Source organism: Psammomys obesus, unplaced genomic scaffold, assembly GCF_907164565.1.
Source record: "Psammomys obesus unplaced genomic scaffold, mPsaObe1.curated_primary_1811, whole genome shotgun sequence".
NCBI classification, from domain to species: domain Eukaryota; kingdom Metazoa; phylum Chordata; class Mammalia; order Rodentia; family Muridae; genus Psammomys; species Psammomys obesus.
This window is the reverse complement of record NW_026588368.1, coordinates 757,500-778,808: the sequence shown is the minus strand read 5'-3', so window position 1 is coordinate 778,808 and position 21,309 is coordinate 757,500. Positions and strand designations below refer to the sequence as shown.

General features: G+C 43.2%; 1 protein-coding gene across 6 annotated transcripts in view; it reads right to left on the bottom strand.

Moving 5' to 3' along the window:
- Positions 1-2,115: 2,115 nt before the first annotated feature.
- The window catches only part of Pparg (peroxisome proliferator activated receptor gamma), a 131,213-nt gene continuing 112,019 nt past the window's right edge, over positions 2,116-21,309 (bottom strand). For all 6 annotated transcript variants that reach the window (XM_055604295.1, XM_055604296.1, XM_055604298.1 and 3 more), the window contains 2 exons: positions 18,056-18,506; positions 2,116-2,570 (listed from right to left, as the gene is read on the bottom strand). In XM_055604295.1, the coding sequence (XP_055460270.1) occupies positions 2,323-2,570; positions 18,056-18,506 (699 nt within the window). In that variant the 3' untranslated portion in view covers positions 2,116-2,322. The remainder of the gene's footprint in view (positions 2,571-18,055; positions 18,507-21,309) is intronic.

The window sequence follows — 21,309 nt, the reverse complement described above, 5'->3', positions numbered from 1 at the left end:
ACAGTCATCCTCATGGTCATTCAGTCATAAGGCTTGCTTCAAAGACACGATGTGAATCTGATGGCTTCAACCAACCCAGAAGCCTCTAATGCTAGGGAACGATTTATAATTTGCTTGTTGGCATTTGTTGCAAATATCATATGGGTCCCAAGCCTTTGGATTCAGTAAAGTAAGGGATCTCCAGGCAAATCTTCCTTGGGAGGCTGATGGGAAGAGCCACAGCATCCCTGCTGTCTATGACTAAGGCCAGGTGGCAGCAAGGCCCTCCCCACTTCTACCCTGCTGTTCTTGCCATTTTGCTCTCCTGTAATGCCTTTTGTTGTCTTTCTTGTAGAATTCTCAATTCAACACCATCCTTGAAGGCTGCCATCCTGACTTATGAGTCTTCATGAATCTTCACTTCCCTGCAAACCACCCCCTAGCATGTGACCCAGAGCCCTGACCATTCATCCAGCACACATTAGTTATTTGCATTATAATATTTTAAGAGTCATGGTTTTCTTCTCAAGTCAATGATAAGCTCATTTTGGCAGACTCCAACTCTTTAAAGTCTTAAAAACAATTATTTATCTACTATTCACTTGTGTGTGGAGGTCAGAAGACAACTTCTGTGCATGGGTTCTTGATTTGCACCCCTTTGAAGCCTGGTTTTTCTTGTTTCTGCTGCTGTGACTATTCTAGCTAACTAGCCTGAGAGCTTCCAGGACATTCTCTTGCCTCTGTCTCCCATCTCAACCATATGAGTGTTGGGATTACAGATTCATACTACCAATCTGGCTTTTCATATGTATTCCATGGTTAGAAATCAGGTGGTTAGGCTTGTATGGCTAGCACTTTTACTTTCTGAGGCATCTGCCCCTTCATTTTTCTTAATTAAAAAATATTTTATTTACGGGTATGTACGCGTGTCCACGTGTATGTATGGGTATCCATATGTGCATGGATGGTTGGTAGCTACAGGTGGTTGTGAGCCCCCTGATATGGGTGCTGGGAAGTAAATGGGGCAGCCAGTACTTTTAAACACTGAGCCATCTCTCCAGCCACCCCCTCCCTTTGCTTTTGAGTCAGGTCTCATGTATCTTAGGCTGGCCTTAGTAGGCAGTGTTAAAAGATAATCTTGACCCTACTACTTCCATTTCCTGAGTGCTAGGTTTACAGGTGTCTCCCAAGATGACTTTTCCCCCCCAGTGGCAGGGGTGAACCACAGGGCTGTTTGTTTGCCAGGCAAGCACTCTCCTGACCAAGCTACATCCTCAACCCCATAGTGCTAACTCTTAAAACATCTGTGCTCTCTGGAGCTTCTAGCAGTGTTGAGACACACCTGGGGCCAATTCAGTGTCCCATTAGTAGGCTGTAGAGTCAGACCTTCAAATCTGTGGGCTTGACATCCATGGGCCAAATATTTGGGGGGGCGTTTTGTGAGTAATTGAATTTTATACCTCCATCCATTCTGGTCATTATTTCCCAAACATCACTGTACTACAGTTTACAACCTTTCCATTGTATTAGATATTGTAAGGCTCTAGGGATAGTTTGAATGATAGGGGAGAGTATGCACAGTGTATAAGCAACATACCATCTTATAAAAACTTGAATACCCACGAGATTTGGTACCTTCAGTAGACCATAATCATGGGAGCCAGGCCCCATGATTATGGAGGGATGACAATATGTTAAGCAGATTGCTGGTGATGAGCAAAAATTCTATTAGAGTCACGGAAGAAGTGTGGATTCTTGTGAAGCCTAGTAAGCATGAGGGCCTGAGTTCAACCCCTTCCCCAGAATGCACATACAAATGATAGACAGGGTACTGCTGGGAGGTGGAAACAGGCAGCTCCTTGGCTCTCATTGACCAGTTAGTCTAGCCCAATTGGTTGGTTCCAGGCCAGTGAGAAAGCCTGTCTCAAAGCAGGTACATGTTAGTCCTAAGAAAGGTAACTTAAGCTGTCTTAGGGCCTCCATATACATGTACAGAACCTCACACAGTAAACACACGTGAGCACATACACATGTCAAAGAATGACCTAGAAAGAAGGAAAGAAAGAAAATGGCCAAATCCACCCCTGATCTGTGATGGTAGAATGGGAGACATACATTAAATCTTTAAATACTATAAACAATTTCATAATGTGGTAATTTTTAATATTAAAAGTAAATTGTAAATGTATCTTTATAAACAATATGCATAAAATAGATCATGTTCTAAAACCTTTTGTTTTTAAAATGCTTTTTCACAGTAAATTTCTTAGGTGTCAGATTTTTCCCTCAAAATAATAGTGCAATTGAAAGAAGGAACACGTTGTCAGCGGTGGGACTTCCCTGCTAATATAAATCCTTGTAGATCTCCTGGAGCAGGGGGTGAAGGCTCATGTCCGTCTCCGTCTTCTTGATCACATGCAACAGCTGCACATGCTCTGTGACAATCTGCCTGAGGTCTGTCATCTTCTGGAGCACCTTGGCGAACAGTTGGGAGGACTCCGGGTGGTTTAGCTTGAGCTGGAGCTCCAGGGCCTGCAGCAGGTTGTCTTGGATATCCTCGATGGGCTTCACGTTCAGCAAGCCTGGGCGGTCTGGGAGAAATGAAGAGACAAAAGGAGGCTCCGTCACATGTTCTCTGGGCTGGCTCTAAGGCCTGGGCAGCTCCAGACAACCCCTTCCTCACGCTAGAGATGAAACCCAATCCTTGAGTAGTTAGGCACATGCTCTACCACAGAGCAAAGGCCTCCATCCTTGCCTTATTTCTTTTCTTTTTTCATTTTTACTTATTTACCTTTATTTTATGTGCTTTGGTGTTTCGCCTACATGTATGTCTATGTGAGAGTGTCAAATCATGGAGTTCAGACAGTTGTGGGCTGCCATGTGGGTGCTGAGATTTGAACCCAGCCCCGGTCCTCTGGAAGAGCAGTCAGGAACTTAACCACTGAGCTATCTTTCTAGCTTTTCTGCCTTATTTCTCAAACTGGTGAGGACAAAGACTCTGCATCTAGTGGGTGAGACGAGAGGATGGACTCAAAAGCTCAAGCCCTTCCCACCCAGGCCTGTGTGATATGACACCATCAGGAGCATCCTGTCCTCAGCCCAAGGCCTCTTCTGACAACATTTTTTTTTTTTTTCCTCTGAGAAATCACATTTCCAACCTTTGCTCCTCCTGGATGAATTATTTTATAGCTTCTACCTTCATTCTCATAACAGCTTCAAATAAGGTTTTCAAGCTAAGCCTTTGTGTGTGTGTGTGTGTGTGTGTGTGTGTGTATGTGTGTGTGTGTGTGTGTAGTGCAGCACATCCCATTTCCAGCGAGATAAGACAGGGAGGAAAAACAGGGCTTCATTTTGGAGGGATACACCGTTTCCTACAGGGTAGTCGACATTCCTTCTGAGGGATGTGACTACAGGTGCTTTTCCTCTACTCTTAACATGTTTGTTTGTTTGCTTCTTTTCTTCCTTTGCATGTTGTTTTGAGGGACGATCTCACTGTGTTGCCCAGGCAGACCCCAAACTCCTGAGCTCTCTCAGCCCTCCTGGTTCAGCCTCCCAGTCTGCAGCTACTGGTAGGACACCCTCATGTCAGCCTTAGCTAACCGGAAAGCAAAAGCTGCGAATGCTTTACCACAAGTGTGACATTTGCTGCAGATTATGGTGAATGTGTTTTACTTTTGGTTTTCCAAGAATTTCAAAGTTTTAAATTTGTTTTAGTCAGGAATGTTGGTTAATTTTTATTGAAGGCTTTAAAATTTTTCTATCTAAAGAGATATGATATCTGAAAATATACAATTTTATCTTAACCTAGTGTAATGGATTACATTAATAGATTTCCTTACGTCCTTGCACTCATTTGTTAAGACCTATTTCTGGGCTTTGTAATATCTGTGGGCAATGTGGTCAGGAGTGTTATCTTCTGAGCCATCTATTGGTTGTTTGGGTAGTAACTGGGAAGCAGCCTTATGAGTGGAGTTTTGTTTTCCTTCAGTTTTGACCTGCTCCTTTGTGGTTTCTTGGAATTCATTTGAAGAGCCCTCTGGCCCTGGTAACAAATCCTTCACTACCTTTTAACTTTTCTTCCATAACTTTTCATCTACCTAGGCTTTCTACAACGTATAATGTAAAACAAATAAATTCTTTTAGGATGGAGTGGTACCTGCTATTCTTTTATAATCTGGCATTTATTTTCATTGTATACTGTTAAAAGTTTTTATTAGACTAAATTGCTTGTACGTAATAGTGAGCGGGCTCCATCATGCCATTTCCATACACATATATAATGGACTTTGAACATAGTCTTCCCCCTCTCACTGCTGCTGAATCCTTCCATGTCTCAGTAGTCTCTCTTGTGTTTCCGTTTTCTTTTTTATGGACTAACGGAATCTATTTTTATGTTACTTAGCCGAATGCTTTTTGTGTGTTTTGCGTTTTAAAATTTCATTTGTAAAGACTCATCTATTTCTTAAATGTTTTTATTAAGCTTGTTTATTTTAGTTTATGGGTGTGCTCTGTCTGCAAGTGTGTGCGCACGCCATGTGCCCACCTGCTGTCTTTGGAGGTCAGAAGAAGGCACCAGATTCCATGGGTATGAACCACTGATTGGTGCTGGGAACCGAATCTGAGTCCTCTGCAAGGACAGTGTGCTAAGCCAGAGAGCCATCTCTCCAGCCCCAACCCCTATTTTTTCATTAAACTATAGCCTTTAGTTTTATTAATCAACTTAACATTATATTTTTGTTTTAATGTTTAGTTCCTTTTTAAAACTAAATTTATTCATCTTCCTTCCTTTCTTCTTCTTCTTTGCTAATTTCTTGATTAGAATGCTTTACTCTTGATTTTGGGATTTCTTGAATTGTAATGAGCTCATTAAGGCTCTAAATTTTCCTTCCAGTGTCAGTTTGGTTTCATCCCACAGGCCTTCAGGAACAGTGCTCTCATTGTTCTCTTAAAATAGCCTATCTTAGAATGTTGGCTTCATTTTTTAATCCAAGGGCTATAAAGAAGTGTGTTTTAAGTTTTCTCTTCCTTTCTTTCCTCCCTCCTTTCTTTTGAGACAGAGACAGTCTCATTATGCAGTTCTGGCTAGCCTGGAACTCACTATGTAGATTAGGCTAGCCTAGAACACAGACATTTGCCTGCCTCTGCTTTCTGAGTGCTAGGATCAAATGTGAGCTCTACCACACCCACTGCTTTAAAATTCCTGGGTAAAGGGTTTGGATTTTGGTTCTCATATTCTAAGTTTACTGCATTTATTTGAATATAAGGATTTTCTCCTTAAGATCTACTGAAAGTAGGATTCATTTACAACATTTAGGATACACTTAGCATCTTGTATTGATTTCAAAGTTTAGCCCTGCAGTCTGCTCACTCTGTCAAGCACTGCAGCTCTGCTCCTTTCAACATGAGTTTACACACATTTTTATATCCTTCTCATCTACTGCTGTCCCTCTTCTTCACTCTCAGTTTCTATAGTTATCCTTCTGCTCCAATCACATTAAGGTGCTTCTATTCCAAATTCCAGATACAACATCCAGATCCATCAAATTATCTCCACAGACTCAGTGCCACCTGCCTAAAGCCTCCTCACTTCGTAGTAATTTGAGCTGCATCTTCAGATGGAATGAACACCAGTGGGATGGAATACTCTCTCCCTATCCCTTCTCTCTTGTCCTCAACTTTTTCGCTCTGAGCCCCATAGCAACTTTTGACCACCTCTGCTCTCAGCATTTGCAGTTACATTTTATTGGATGCCTATATTTTTCCAGGATTGTTTACTACTGATCCAAACACTATATACTTAAATCCTTCTTCCTTTGTGTTATCAGCACTATTCTCTTTCCTGTTGTGCCCAGGAAGTAGCAGTATCCTGATGTCTCTGAGCCACCAGTGGACAGATGCCCAGTAAGCCCTCAGCTGGCTGAGTTAATGAGCAAGTGGTTGTTCTGGCCAGAAGTCCCAGATTGAAGAGTATAATTTTAGTTGGTGAACAAGCCTGAAGGCAGAGTCACCACATGAAGTCACAGCGAAGACGTCTGCTGTGACTGGTGTTTTGTTTTGCTATATCTAATAAACTTCCATAACCTTTATCCATAGAGGCAAGGCTTAGGAGAACAGTGTGGTCTCAGGGTGAGACTTTGAGAACATTCTCTCAGTTCTACTTCTTTTTCATTATAGAAGGAAACATGTCTTTGGTTTCACTTTTTTCTTCCCTAACATTGATTGGAGTAAGTACACATTCCTTTGAAATTCCAGAATTAAAATGTGGGACCATGGGAATAATAACAACAATGAAAAGTTAGGCATTGAGAATGGAACAAAGATTTAGTCCTGGCCTAGAGAATCTACCCCTGGGAGAGCTGTGTCTTTCTCAGTTGTGACACCACAATGAAATCAGTTGGGCCAGTGAGGCAGCTCAGCAGGTAAAGCTCTTGTTGCTGTGCAACCCCAATGTCCTGAGTTTGAACCCTATAGCCGTGTGAAGGAGGAGGATGGACTCTACAGAGCTACCTTATGACCTCCACATGTGTATCATGGCTCACATGTGTGTACATGGATGCTCACATACACTCAGAATAAGTTAATAAACATTTCAAAAGTTAAACCACTGAAGAGTCAAGGAAAGCTGGATTCTGTTTTAGGACTCTGCTTTAAGGACTGTTGATTCTCCCCTACCCCATCACCCCTTTAACAATATCTGAGGTTTTGAAAGCTGGAGGCTGTGTGAATGTGCTTGCCTTTGAGTGGCAGTGCCCTGGGTAAAGAGGGCTGAGCAAGTCTCCTGGGCCCACACAGCCTGTTCTGGATCCTTGGCTCCAGGGCCCTCTCTTCTTCCTCCTCCTTTTTGAGCAGTACCAGTAGGAAAAAAGCTGCTGAAGAGAGTGCATGAATGAACAGAGGGTCTCTATCAAACAATGAGACCCTGGCGTGCAAATGATGGGCTGGAACCTGGCTCAGGGAGTGAAATGCGACCGGCTGCTTCGGGAGTGGGGAAGGATCTGGTTTGGATTTTTGGACTCTTCTTTGGCAAGTTACTCTTTATGATGTGATGGATGATGTTTGGCTGAAGGGCTGAGATGCTGTGGCCACAGATTAAATATATTTTCTCCAATGACAAGTTAGATCATTTACTGATCAGCCTGGCTGTCCCCTGCCCAAGCCTCTGCTTAAGGGAACACACAGTTGGGGAAGGAAGCTACAGCATAGAAGGGGTCACATTCTTTTTTTGTCTTCACCAGCTCCATGACCTCGGGTCTGACTGATTAAATTTTGGGCTCAGTTCCCTTCTCTGTATGCTTTATCAGTGATCTCTAAATCCCTAATTCAAAAGTTCTAAGATGCATTCTCATCTGCAATTCTCTTTAGTACACAATTCAATAAGGGAAATAAACTTAAAAATTGAATTGAAAAAGTACATTCATAGGCTCACATATTAAATGTAGAACCATCTTATTTAAAAAACAAAACAAAAGCTAGCCTCTTTTGGTCTTAGGTCAAGGGCAAAGGAATCTATCAATTGCTCCTCTGCTTCCGCTCTTCATGGGCTTTGGGACCTCCTCTACTCGCTTCCCTGTTTCTTTTCCCACTTTCCTACACACAGTGCCCTGGATCTTCACTGAGTTGAGACTGTGCCACAGACAAGCCCCCAGAGCCATTCTATCCATTCCCTTCTCTCTACTCCCTAGGCTCTAGGACATTCCCTGAAGGGCTATGTGAGGTCCTTACACCTTGTTGAGGTGAGAGGCAGGTCTGGAGTAGACTCAAGGTCAAAGACTCTCTGTTGGCTAGGGCTGCCTAGAAGGCCCTTTGGGGAAGCCCTGTTGACTCACATACTCCAGGAGGCTGGAGTCAATTATTACATCCTCACTCCCAAGGCTGTAAAGAATTGGGAAAGAACCTTTCTGGTCTTCATTCACACAGTCCTGGGATTGATTAGAGAACAACTGATTTGGGCAGATCTACAAAGCTTCCATCTTATCCAGATCTGATTCTGCCTAGAGTATCTGAAGTGGACTCAATGCTAGGCCCTACAAGGCCCTACCCACATGGACTGCATTTCCCTAGCACAGGTTTTCTCAGGAGGCTCAGTCAGGCCCCCACAGCACCAGGCCACAGCTCAGATTTCTTCAAGAACAGGTAGGAGAACAAAGGCCAGTCCTTCTGTCTGGTCTCTAGGAAATGCTGTCTGCACCTTTCCCACCTTCCTTGTTAGCCTGTGATGGGTTGAAATGGACTGTATGTAGGTCCTTTAGGGAAGATGTCAGTTTGTGGGGCAGCTATATATTGACCCATAAGCATGAAGGACTTCAGTTCAAGTATGAGGTGACGATTGAGGAGGAAAAAGGGTTATGGGAGACTCAGCACTCTGCAACTTTTTTGCCAACTTACTCCACCATTTCCTTCATTGGATTACACCTTAAGTTCCAAGATGGGTTCTAAGGGGACCTGAACCTGGAACCTGAAAACTCAAGTGCTGTCTCCCTTCCCCTTGTGTAAGTTTCCATGTGATTTTGAACAACTTAGATGATCTTTCTGGCGAAGGTTTACTTTTGAAGGCAACAATGCCACATTTCTCATAAGGTCATAGTGAATTATAGGGGTAAGAAAATAAGAAGTTCTTGCTCTTTGTATTCATTCAAACCTTGCTACAGGGTGGGGTCAGGTCAGTAAGGGTGGGGTGATAACAGCTGGGTCATGGAAGGTTTGGAGATGCTTTTGGTGAGAATGAAAAATTGGGAGCAGAAGAAAATAATTTCCAATACAGACATGTTTGGGGCTTGGGTAAATTCTCACTCTCATAGTTGAAAACACACATGCAGGATGGTTACAGAAGAGGCATAAAGCAAAACAGCCACAGTGTCCAGACACATATTCCTTCTAGAAGTGATACTAAGGGTTCTGGGGTACTTCTCTGATCTAATGTTCAAAATCATAGTGACTGTTAGACTGTGAATAGAGCAAAGTAAACTATAGCATGGTCTGTGGCCATTCCTTCACACTATCCTCTCTTTAGAAAAACATACCATGCAGGAAAGCTGGATCTAGTAGAGAGATCCTCAGTTTGGGCTGCACACTAAAATAAACTAGTGATAGTAAATACAACATATATGTGTCCCATGTACTTCACCTGGGATGGGATCTTCTAGGTTTTAAGGGCTGTTGGTGATCTGAATGGACAGCCCTTGGTGAGCAGCACCAGTTTATAGAGATATTTGATTTTCCAACCTTACATTTCCTCACACGGTGACCTTGGACAGATTCATGACCCTCTCTATACTTCAGTTTTCTTGTTTTAAAAAAGGAAGTTGGCTCACTGGAGCACACACAGATGCTCAGAAGCTGAGGGGGTAGACTTGCTTGAGCCCAGAAATCTGAGGCCAGCCTGGGAAATATAGTAAGAACCTGTCTAGAGAAATAAATGAACAAGTGGCCAGGGCAGCATTGAAGTGCTTGTCTACTGTGCATGAATTCAATCCGTAGCACTGTTCATGTGTGTGAATGTGAGCACATGGAAGTGACAGACAGTCTCAGGTATCATTCTAAGGTACTGTCTCACCAACTTCCCTCCTTCCTTCTTTCCTTCTTTCCTTCTTTCCTTCTTTCCTTCCTTCCTTCCTTCCTTCCTTCCTTCCTTCCTTCCTTCCTTCCTTCCTTCCTTCCTTCCTTCCCTTTCCTTTCTTTCTTTCCTTTCTCTCTCTCTCTCTCTCCTCTCTCTCTCTCTTCCTTCCTTCCTCTCTCTCTTTCTTTCTTTTGAGACAGGTTTTCTTACTGTTTTTGCCATGTAGAGCCCCAGATACCATCTGTCCCTGCTTCCCCATGTTGGGATTACAAGCACAAACACAGGTCACCATATCTGGCTTTTAAACATATTTGTATTAGTTATGTGTGTGGGCTGAGTATGTGCTGTGTATGTGTGTGTGTGTGTGTGTGTGTGTGTGTGTGTGTGTATCTGAGGAGGCCAGAAGAGGGTGTTAGATCCCTTGAAGCTGGAGTTACAGGTAGTTGTGAGTTGTGAGCCACCTGATATGGGTACTGGGAAACTAACTCTGGTCCTCTGAAAGAACAACAGCAAGTGCTCTTAATCACTGAACCATCTTCCAAGCCTCATAGCTGGCACAAACAAACAAAAATTTAAAAAAGCAAAACAAAACCCCTAAGCTCTGGGAATCAAGTCCTGTCTTCATGCATAGAAGGCAGGTACTTTACCAATGGAGCTCTCTCCTCAGCTCATTTTGAAAGTGAATGTGGTTTCAAGCAGAGCTGGAATTGTAAAGTAAGTCACAGTTTTCTGAGTACTGAGTGTGTTAGCACACGCAACAGGCTTCGTTGCTCTAACTCAGCTGTTACTCTTTTGCCTGTCTCTGGCTTTGACATGTCCCTGGGTTTCCTGGGTTCTTTCTTTGCTGCTCTTCTTCCCTTAATCATTCCCTTCTTTTCAGCTTTCCCTCACCTTCCCCGTTTCACGTTTTCCTCTTTCCAGTCCTGGGCTGTACCCTGCTGAGGATTTATTAGGGATGTTAGCAGGGTCAGCCTAAATTAACGAGAGGTCTGACCAGGGGATGATTTGAGGTGCGGGGTGGTTTACTGCTGCTATCAGAAAAACCAGGGTGTAGTAAAACAGAAGCCTTGCAAATGCTCCACAGACAGATATCATCTGCCTGCTGCAGGATGCACTGTGCACATGTTGCTGGTGGACTCTCCCTCTGGCGCACTGAAACATTCTTACACTTCCCTGTTCAAGCAATGATTTCATATTAATCAATGCTTTCTCTGTGTTGGATAACAATATACTTTAGGAGGATGGTGGAAGGGGGAAACCACAATGAAATCAAGCCTAGCCAATATTTTCCAGTATCTGCCCATCAAGTAGCAACTCCAGAGCAATACTCTTCAGTCCCCATCTCCACAGAGGCAGCTCCTGAACATAAACACATTAGGAGCAAGGCAGGTGACACTTTATGCTTGGCCAAAGCTAGTCTGTCCCAAAAACAGAGCTCCCCATGGAATAGATCTTGGGCTTGATTCTATTTCATGGTCTTTGAGGATGGAAACGGGTCTAACAAGTTCTGTCGTGGCCTTGAAAAGTCCTTGTGATCCTTCTAGCTCTGCCATACTGTTCACTCAAGGTTCAGCCATGTGCTCTGCTGCAATTCTGATCTTTCTGTGGATTGGCGGCTGTCTGGGCATCAGGGTACAGGAAGAAGGTTGAGTGGAAGGAAGTAGGAACATAACCTCTTTAGAATCCCCCTCTAGTCTAACATACTGCTGCCCTCAATGCACCTGGTAGCTCTGCCAAAGGAGACAGAGGAGGCAGGGCTGAGAAAAGAGAAGCCAAGAATACTTCTTTGACTTTAGACCCACACAGCAAACCAGAGACAGCAGGTTTATCAACTTTGGATTTCCCACCCCTGCACCCTTCGCCCATCTTCTTTCTTCTTTCTTTCCTTTCTTTCTTCCTTCCTTCCTTCCTTCCTTCCTTCCTTCCTTCCTTCCTTCCTTCCTTCCTTCCTTTCTTTCTTTCTTTCTTTCTTTTCTTTCCTCTTTCCCTCCCTCCTTCTTTCCTTCCCTCCTTCCTTCTTCCTTAGAACTTGTGATTGCAAAAAACATAGGTATGTCCCAGCACTCAGGGAGGCAGAGGCAGGCGGATCTCTATGAGTTTGAGGTCAGTCTGGTCTACAAAGTGAGTGCAGGACAGCCAAGGCTACACAGAGAAACCCTTCTTGAAAAACCAAAAACTAAACCAAACCAACCAACCAACCAAACAAAAAAAAAAACGTAGGTATGACTTTCTGAACACCTTAGTTTCCTGCAAAGTCAAGGGAATTCTGGGAGGGGGAATCCACAGTCCTAGCTTCCCCTGTCTCCTTTGGGGCCCAGGAATAGGGGTTTTTGATCCTCCTTCTTTGGCTCCTCCTCCTCTGTATCTCTTTCCCTTTGGGTTTTGTTCTCAATCTGCAACTAATCCCCTTAAAGTGATAGCTGATAAAGGGATTAGCTGAGAGCTCCCTAGGGGTATTTATATTATAGGAAGGGATTTTAAGGACGGTTGGCAGAATTTTAAGCCATTTGACTGGCAGGAAGAAGTGGAGCTACTTCAAATGATATCACACAGGAGAAAGGGGAAATTAGCATTCACTGTGTGCATAGCAGTGTCCTAGGCATAATGCCAGAAGCTTCATATAATGCTATTTCACTTGCTTGGGGAGCTGATAAGGAAGTTAAGGCCCAGGGAGGTAAATAGTTGCTGCAACCGCACATCTAGGAAGTGGGGGAGCAGGGCTTTTCGGAGTCTTGTGTGTGACTCTGGAGCTTTCTCTCTGACCTCTCCAGAGCTGCTGTACCATATGGGAAGTTTCTTTTGGGTAGCATGGCACCTTACACCCCTGAGTCCAGCCTCCCTGTTAGGTGACCTGAGGATCCTGGGTTCACTCTTTTCCACTTGTAGCCAAATGGTGCCTATCTGGAACGCTGCCTAGGGTCACCCAGAGTTTAAACACACATTTTAAGAGTCCAAAATGATAAAGTGCTCTGAAAAGCCACCCGTGGCTGGCTAAGGAGCCTCTTCCAAGACTGCCAGTGTGGACAGGAATGACTCAGCAGTTCAACTTTCAATCCCATGTCTGTCTCAGATGCCACTGTTTGCTCAGTCCTGAGATGATGGTGGCCTACCCAGCCTGGGTGGAGGAGGAAGTTTTATTTCTGGTACAGTCACAGATAAGGGGTCTTCTATCGTGTACAAACAAAAGCCTGTACATATACTCTCACATATATGTCTATCTGTGTGGTTACTCTGAGATGTTTCACTGTTTCCCCCATTACCTCATCCTTGCCCCCACTTCTCTGGTTTTTAGTGTTTGGGTGCCAGTTGCAAACTCATAAATATACCTCACCCTGATCATACCAAGTGCATGAGGTTATGAAAACAGAGAACTAGAGGGACATTTCTAGATAGCTCAAATTGAGTCATTATTCAAAGCCATTCTGCCAGTCTCACACACAGGGGCTGCCTTATCCACAGAGTAGGTAGGAGCCATTGGATATGTCAGTCTTTACTAAACCAGCTAGTTACTCTGCGACACAGCTATCACCTGATGGGGGACAGGAGACACGATGACCCTGGCTGTCAATCTTTAATAGAAATTAGATGTCCCAGTTTATTTTCAATATCTGAAGAGTTGGAGAAACAACTTTCTCAATGGGGAAGGAAGTTAAATAGTTAGCTGGCATAGAAGAAGTAGGAAGCTGGCATAATGCAGAGGCCATAGCTCAGTGGGGAGGCCTGTGCTCAGCATGCATGAGACCATACGTTCAATCCCCAGGACTACCAAACACACAAAAAGAAAAAAAAAAGTTGGCCTATTGCTATTTATACTTATTTTAAATATTTAAGTTTCAAAGTAGTTTAGACTTTTTGTCTGTTTTTCACTTAATTGCTATGAGAGATGTTCACAGACCAAAGAGGATACAAAGGTGGTTGGCTGAGTAGAGTCAGAGTGTGACTATTGTGGGGCTCCACTGAGACACATGCACCCTGCTTTTCCAGAGAAATGTGCTATATTGTTCACTGTGACTTAGAGAAATCACTCTAATAAAATGGAAGCATGACACATATACTCAAGGACTCAAGGGTAACTGAGGGACAACTGAAGGGTAACAGTGGTAGAGGGACACTCCCAAACCTGGTGGTCCTTCTGCCTGAAGTGATCTGCAGTGGGTCACTGGGTTCTGAGCTGCTGAATGAGATGCTTTGCAACTCCCCTGAGCAAATATTTATCTGCTTGACCAACGCAGATTAACTGTCCCTCTGCTCAGTTGTTTTTCTAGAGGTTGACAAATAAAAACACTGGATAGGATGTTTGTGCCCCACCCCAGCGTACCCCAGCCCCTGTGCACATCTATATGGAGGTTGAAGGCTGACACTCCGCATCTTCCGCACTCTCTGCCTTATTTTTTGAGAAAGGGTTTCTCGCTGAATGTGGAGCTTGCTGGTTCAGCTAGTACAGCTGGCCAGCAAGGCACAGAGATCTTTCTGCCTTTGCATCTCCAGTGGTTTTATACTTACTCATAAGCCACAGCGGGAGGCTTTTTACATGAGTGCTGAAGCACTGAACTCAGGTCCTCATGCTTGCAGAACAAGCATTTCACTGACTAAAAAAATGCCCCTCCTACCCCCAGCCTACTCTTACAACTTTCCTTTGTAACCATTTATCTCTCTTATGACCTGGTATATAGAATGGTGTCCAGTTAAGTGGAAACATATTTACTGAGCCATTTGGAGTTTACTGTCTATGTTTGTGGAAAGCTTTACAAACTATTGTGTCCACTATATGATAGATGTAAGAACTATGGCACTTGCTTATCACCAGCCCTGGGCATTTCCCTAGCACTTTCAAAGCCAAACAAGGGGTTTGGGAAGATGGCTCACGGGGGTAAATTGCTTGCTAGCTAGTTAAAATTATACTTTAAGAAGGGCATTGGATATTAGTAGTAATGTATGAACATTCTCAATTATAATATTTATGGGAAGTATAGAAATAGCTATTTTTGATAGCTTTGAAAGAACTAAGACCATCCTTATTTACCTCAATTACTCAAAAGGCAACAGACTTTCACAGGGAAGTGCATGATGATGATGATTGCAGGGCTGGGGATTAAACCCAGTTCTACACATGCTCAATGTGGGCTCTTTCACCAAGCTACACCCCTGGCACCAGCCTGGCTATACTAAAACGTCTGAACTTTGGCCCTATCAATTAGTAGCTCTGTGGGTATAGGCAAGTGACTTGATCTCTCTGAAGTTCCATTTTCTCCATCTGCAAACTGGGTTATAGGCTGCATAGCACTTCAGAAAAGAGATAAAAGACTAGGAATTGAACACATGTTCTAGATCTTTAGGGTATCCAACAAATAGGAACTACTGTTGCCATTTTAAATATTATAAGCATCTATCAACTTATTCCAGGTGTTGTGCTTTGATTCTATTTTAAATCCAATGAATTAAAAAGTGTATCCACTGGCCATGGTCCACGATGAAGCCACAGGGCCCCAAGCTATTGATTTGACAGAACAAGGTCAAACTGACAAAGAATATCAAGTCTTTGATGGGCAAATGTATAACTATGGGAACATAACCTCCTTCTACCCCTCCCCCAAGAAAAAGCCTGTCACACCAAAACAGTCATCCAGAGCTGCTTTAAAGAAGGAACATTGCTGGGTCTGCTGGAAAGGGCAGGGACACTCTGTAGGTGGCTGACACAAGCCAGACTCTAGATGGTCAGTGAGGAGGCTGATGACTTGCCATCTGTTGCTGCTGTAGGGAGAGTTACAGTTTCTCTGTCACTCAAGACAGTGTGGGCAATTTGCCTTGAAAAATGCATTGTAAAATCCAGTGGATATCCTCCCTCATATCTTAAAAGTTTGGGACGAATCAAAATGGATTCCAAGCTGTTCTGAATTAACAAGAGCTTTTTTCCTGTTGGAGAGTTCCAGCTGGACCCTCCTAGGTTTTTCTTTACCACACAGCACACACTCAAGGAAGCAAAACATCCAGTGGAGTGTCCTGGAGTTTGCCAGATTTCCTGAGCTTCACACTTGGCATTGGCCATGAGGCAGGGCTTGAAAGCTTGCTTACTAGCAAGGCTGGCATGGGTCTGTGGCGCCAGTTGCAAACATCTCCTTGCTGGACACAATTTTATTACTCTCGACGCCACCTACCCCAGCAGTAAGACTAGAGGGTGCAACAGAAGCTATTTGCTAGAATTACAAGGAAGTGCTCCCTGGCTTCCAGGCTCAAGCCTTAAGGAAGGAAGGTGTGGGTGGGAGTGTGGGTTGCAGCTACCAGCTGTGGAGTAAACTGTAGTCCTCTAGCAAGGAAGCAGAGGGGACAGGGCTATCATGGTGACAGGATATTTGGCTTTTAGCCCAGACCTACTCCTGTTCAATAGGTACCAGATTTTGTACATATCTGATTCCATGACCCTTAGTTTTCTGTCTGTGAGGATAAAGACGGGTGCATTGCCAGGATCCAATGGGAGGCTGACTAACTGCTGTTTAGAAGTGCTAAGCTTTGGCTCTGAAGTACTGCTGTTCTTTTTATTCCATTTCTTGCTCCAGCTCAGAGGAGACAGAGACTTTGAGAACTAGGTCATCTCTTTCAACGAGCTGGCTGCAAGAGCTGAGTACACAAGGAGCTGTTAAACACAGTTCAAATCTAACAACCAAATCAACAGGTCAGCAGTGTTTAGTGGGTAACAGCACCTATTTCCCCAGCAAATCCCCCTCCCCCCAGTTGGGTCAAATTGCTACCTCTATCTGTAATCTTTCTATTTGGGCCCTCTAAGCCCCCTCCCCTCCACTATGATCCTTGCTCTTACACAAGAGCTCACCATTTCCCCAGCTTGATCAAGCTCTTAAGTGCCTTCACCAAGCAAAAGCTTCAGCATGATTCTAGAACAGCTCACAATGGGTCAGTTGGTCCTTGCCTAATGCAATTCTTTCCAAAATCATTAAAAAAAATGACAAGCTTCTGAGGGGCTGAAGAGATAATCATTCTTGTTAAGAATGGAAAGCGGCAGAACTCTGTTTTCTGGATTAAAGCCTCTTATTTATATGTTTTTCCTTTCTGGAAGGTATGTGCCTGGTTGGCCAGGAACTCTGTAGATCAGACAAGCCTTGGATTCATAGAGATCTGCCTGCTCTGCCCCTGTCTTTGGAGTGTTGGGATTAAAGATATGTACCATTATGCCTGGATCCCTGGCTGCATCTTACACTGATCACATCATTGTGGGCAAGGGCACATACCTTCCAGTGCTTTGCCTTCCTCACTAAAATAAGAAAAGAGAAGGAGGAGGAGGAGGAGGAGGAGGAGGAGGAGAAGAAGGCGGCGGCACTCACCTCATGTAGCTGTCGTGCAGATTTAATGGGTAGGAAGTACTCAGACTGCTGCCTGGCATTAGCAGTACCTACTTGGTGTTGGCTCTTAGTGCCCTTTATAGTTACTATGCACCTCACTTGAAGCATCTGCTCTCAACTGCACAAAACTAACCACTGGATCATGCTCTTTATACGAAGCAGTAATATACCTTTACACTTACAGAGATTCCCCTTCCCCACAGGTGAATTTTCACAAATAGATTGCTGCACAGTTTACACAGAAAGTACAATTAAAGTCATTTCCAATGCAAGAACTCATCATTTAAAAGGCAAAGTTTTGTTTATTTGTTTGTTTGTTTTAAGATTAAGTAGCTCAAGCTGGCTACCAACTCAAGATCCTCTTGCCTCAGCTGGGATTCCAAGTGTGCACTATCACATCTGGCTCAAAGAAATTTTTTGTAGGTAGAGATGAAAGCAGAAAGCTGTACTTACTCAAAAACAAGAGAGAGAGAGAGGCCACTGAAAGTAACATTTGGTATAAAACATGTCTTTTGGGTTAGTTAGATCATGTATTTGCAAGGCCAAAATTTCAACAAACTGCCAAGTAGCTCAACTTCTTTCTCTGTGGTGTGCTCTTGGGTTCACACTATCCTTGTAATTACAGCCAAATGCCTTACAAAGACATAAAAAAGAAGACACCAGAAGAAACCATACAAGAGAGGAGATGGAGTTTAGCCAATGCACATTCCCTGATTCCTGATGCAGGACATCAGGAAAGGTGGGTGGGAGCATTGACTGGGCCAAGATCTCACAGCATTGCCTGCTGTATACCACAGGAGCATCATCAAGACTAAGTTACATGCGTCATTACTAAAATGAACTGAAGACCAGATTGGTCTTTTGGGAAAGAAGAGGGAAAAAGAAACATGAAAAAAGTAAAGGGCATTTGTCCTTCATGATTTGGATTTGGCTGGGAAAAAAGTAGTGTGATGAATAAAAGCAAGGAGCCTAGGATCCCCATAGCCTTCACTCTGCAAGCCTATGGTATTCAGCTTGGGGAGTGACATGCTTATGGCACCGTGTCACTGGCATGTTCTACATAACAAATACAGTCAGTAAAAAGGAGCACAGAGCACTAAGGAAATGCAATCCCACCACCAATTCCACCTCCATCTTTCTTTGACAAAAATCAAAAGATGAATCTTACCTCCACTGAGAATAATGACAGCTATAAATATGGCCAAGTCACTGTCATCTAGTTCCAGTGCGTTGAACTTCACAGCAAACTCAAACTTGGGCTCCATAAAGTCACCAAAGGGCTTCCGCAGGCTTTTGAGGAACTCCCTGGTCATGAATCCTTGACCCTCTGATATGAGAACTCCATCTTTATTCATCAGGGAGGCCAGCATTGTGTAGATGATCTCATGGACACCATACTTGAGCAGAGTCACTTGGTCATTTAAGTCAAGGTTAATGAAACCAGGGATATTTTTGGCATATTCTGTGATTTCTTGCACAGCTTCCACAGACCGAAACTGGCACCCTTGAAAAATGCGGATGGCCACCTCTTTGCTCTGCTCCTGCAGGGGGGTGATATGTTTGAACTTGATTTTATCTTCTCCCATCATTAAGGAATTCATGTCGTAGATGACAAATGGCTGCAAATGAGAAAGGGGAAAGAGGCTGAGTTGGTGAGAGCACCACCCTAGTTCCAAAGACTACTTTGTATATGTATTTGCTTTGCTGAGTAAAACTGTGAAAGATGAAGGGACTTAATAAGAAGAAAGGGCTCTCTCTATTCATCGTTATGATCTGCTGTGGCTAAACATTTCATCAGCTTTGTTCTTATTTTCTTTCAATTTATACCACAATTATGCTACCCTAGGACTGGCTAAAATGACAAAAACAAAGTCTGTTGTTTTTCTTGAATTTAAGGAGAATACAAATTTAGTCTTTTTTTTTTTAAACAAAAAATAATTAAAGCAACTTATAATTGAAAAGACCTACTTAAACATAAACTAATCTTGTAGCCTTAGATTAAATTTACTCAGACCACAAAGGAAACACAGTGTGCATATAAAATATATTTCACTACAAAAAAAAAAAAAAAAAAAAAAAAAAGCACTCAAAGCAGATTAAAAAAATTGAGCCAAGAAAATGTCCTTTTCTTTCTTTCTTTTTTAATGCTCTGGAAGCCATCTGTTTTAGAAAAAGCAGCTGTAGTAGGCCTGTGGGTAAAACACTATAAAAAGTGGTAAAATAAAAATGGTTTTAAGCTTTTTATTTTTTTAGTTTGGAAGACCGAACCACAGTCACATGTGTGCTAAGCAACGCTCTACACTGAGCTGCAGTCCCCAACCCTGAACTTACATTTTAAAATATCTGGTTTTAAGGATCAGCTGACAAATAAATGAATGCATCAATTACTCATGTTTGCAACAGGCTGCTTTTCAAAGGCACTCTACCCCCCTCCTTTTTGTACAGTCAAGGACTATGGTCATTATGAAATTCTCAAGGCTGCTGAACTAAAAGGAAGGAACACTTTGCACTTATTACATGCACTCAACCCTAGAAAGAGCTAACCTCACTCTTACTATTATATATCTGAACATTAGAATAAAAACTGAGGCTATCTGGGTCCTGGTTTTGCTTATATGGTTAAGTTTCCTGCCCACAAAGACTTACTTATTTTATCTTAGGTGTGTGGGTGTTGACCTGTATGCAGGTAAGTGTACTAGACATGTGTCTAGTGCTTGTATAGGTCAGAACAGTACGTCAGATCCCCTAAAACTAGGGTTATGAGGATTGTGGGCCTTGTTAGCTGCTGTGTAAGGGCTAGTTAATTATTTGACTTAGGGAAAGTCATTCACCCTTCCAAAGTCTCAAGCTTTTTTTGTTTGTTTGTTTTTCTTTGCCTTGTTTTTGTTTTTTGAGACACGGGTTCTCTGTGTAGCCCTGGCTGTGTTGGAACTTGCATGGTAGACCAAGCTGGCCTCAAACTCAGAGATCTACCTGCCTCTGCCTCCTGAGTGCTGGGATTAAAAGCATGCAACACCACTGTTGAGGAGTTGACAAAATTGGAGGTTTCTGTTTCATTTTTAGAGGAGATTCTATTTGTATTTCTAGTATGTGTGGTGGCAGTGTGTGTGAGTGTGTGTGTGTGTGTGTGTGTGTGTGTGTATGTGAGATGTATGTGACACATGATCACAAACTCCCTGATGTACTAAAAGCAATTTCTTTTGAGCTTTTCTAAATGGTAGGATGGAGGTTGCATAAGTGGCAATGGTAGCCAGCTTCAAGATGTTCTGGTCAGCAATTACTTATGGACTTTTGCAGATAAGAGTCCCTGATTTTCACCAAGTTTATTCTGTTCCACACTAAGGACTCTTAGCCTCTGAGTGGATTTCCAAATACACACACTGTACACACGCTTCAGAGTTGGGTGACCCTAGAAATATTGCTGCCCTCAATTCACTTCCACCATAACGCTCATCACACCTCAGAGAAGAGAGACCTGAGGACTCAGGGACCTGAGGAGCTGCTTTTGATTCGTCAGGATAATTACGAGCAAATAATGCTCACTGTTTCTCAGACATCCTGCTTTGGTTTACCCCAAGTCTTCACAATTAGCATCATTAGTAAGAAGAGGATAAAGAAAGGCACAGTCAATTATATCAATTAAAATGGTCTGTGTTATCCATGAAGGTCAGGTCCTAACCTTGAGAAAAATTTGAACAGATGAAGATGATTTTACAGAACCTAGAGGAAATGTTTTCCATCTTCCTGTCTCTTCCTCTTCTACGGTGCTCCAAGTGGTTTATGATGTATTATAGTTTATATTAACAAGATGTAAATGACTTAAACATTTTTAGGTCTCATGTACCTAGGCTGGCCTTAAACTTGATATGTACTAGAGGATGGTCTTGAACTTCTGATCCTCCTGCCTCCACCTCTCAAGTGCTGAGATTACATAGGCATGTACCACCACACCTGGTTCATGCTTTGCCTGGGATTAAGTACAGGGTTCCATGCATGTCACATTCCTAGTCCCTTGATTTGCTTTACTATGATGAGAATATCAGTGTGGACAACAAAGAAAGTAGTTCAACCAAACACGCTGGATGACAGATAACATGACCATAAAACCATCACTTCAGCCAGGCATATGGTTCCCACTACAGCACTTGCCTGGGATGCTTAAGGCTCTGAATTCCATCCCCAGGATGGAAAATACAAGCATAGAACCAATACAGTAAAGTATGTCTTCACACCCAGGAAGACTGTACCCAGATGTGCCCCTTCAGCTTTTGGGTGAGCTTCTGCTCAGTCATGTGGGTTCTTGGCACTGAGCATACGCATCAGAGTCTTTCACCTCCAAGTAAGCGATTTAGCTGGAACTCTGCCCTGGTCCATCACCCTTGTGATTCTCCTTCACTTCCCCTGCCCCTCATAGAAAGCTCC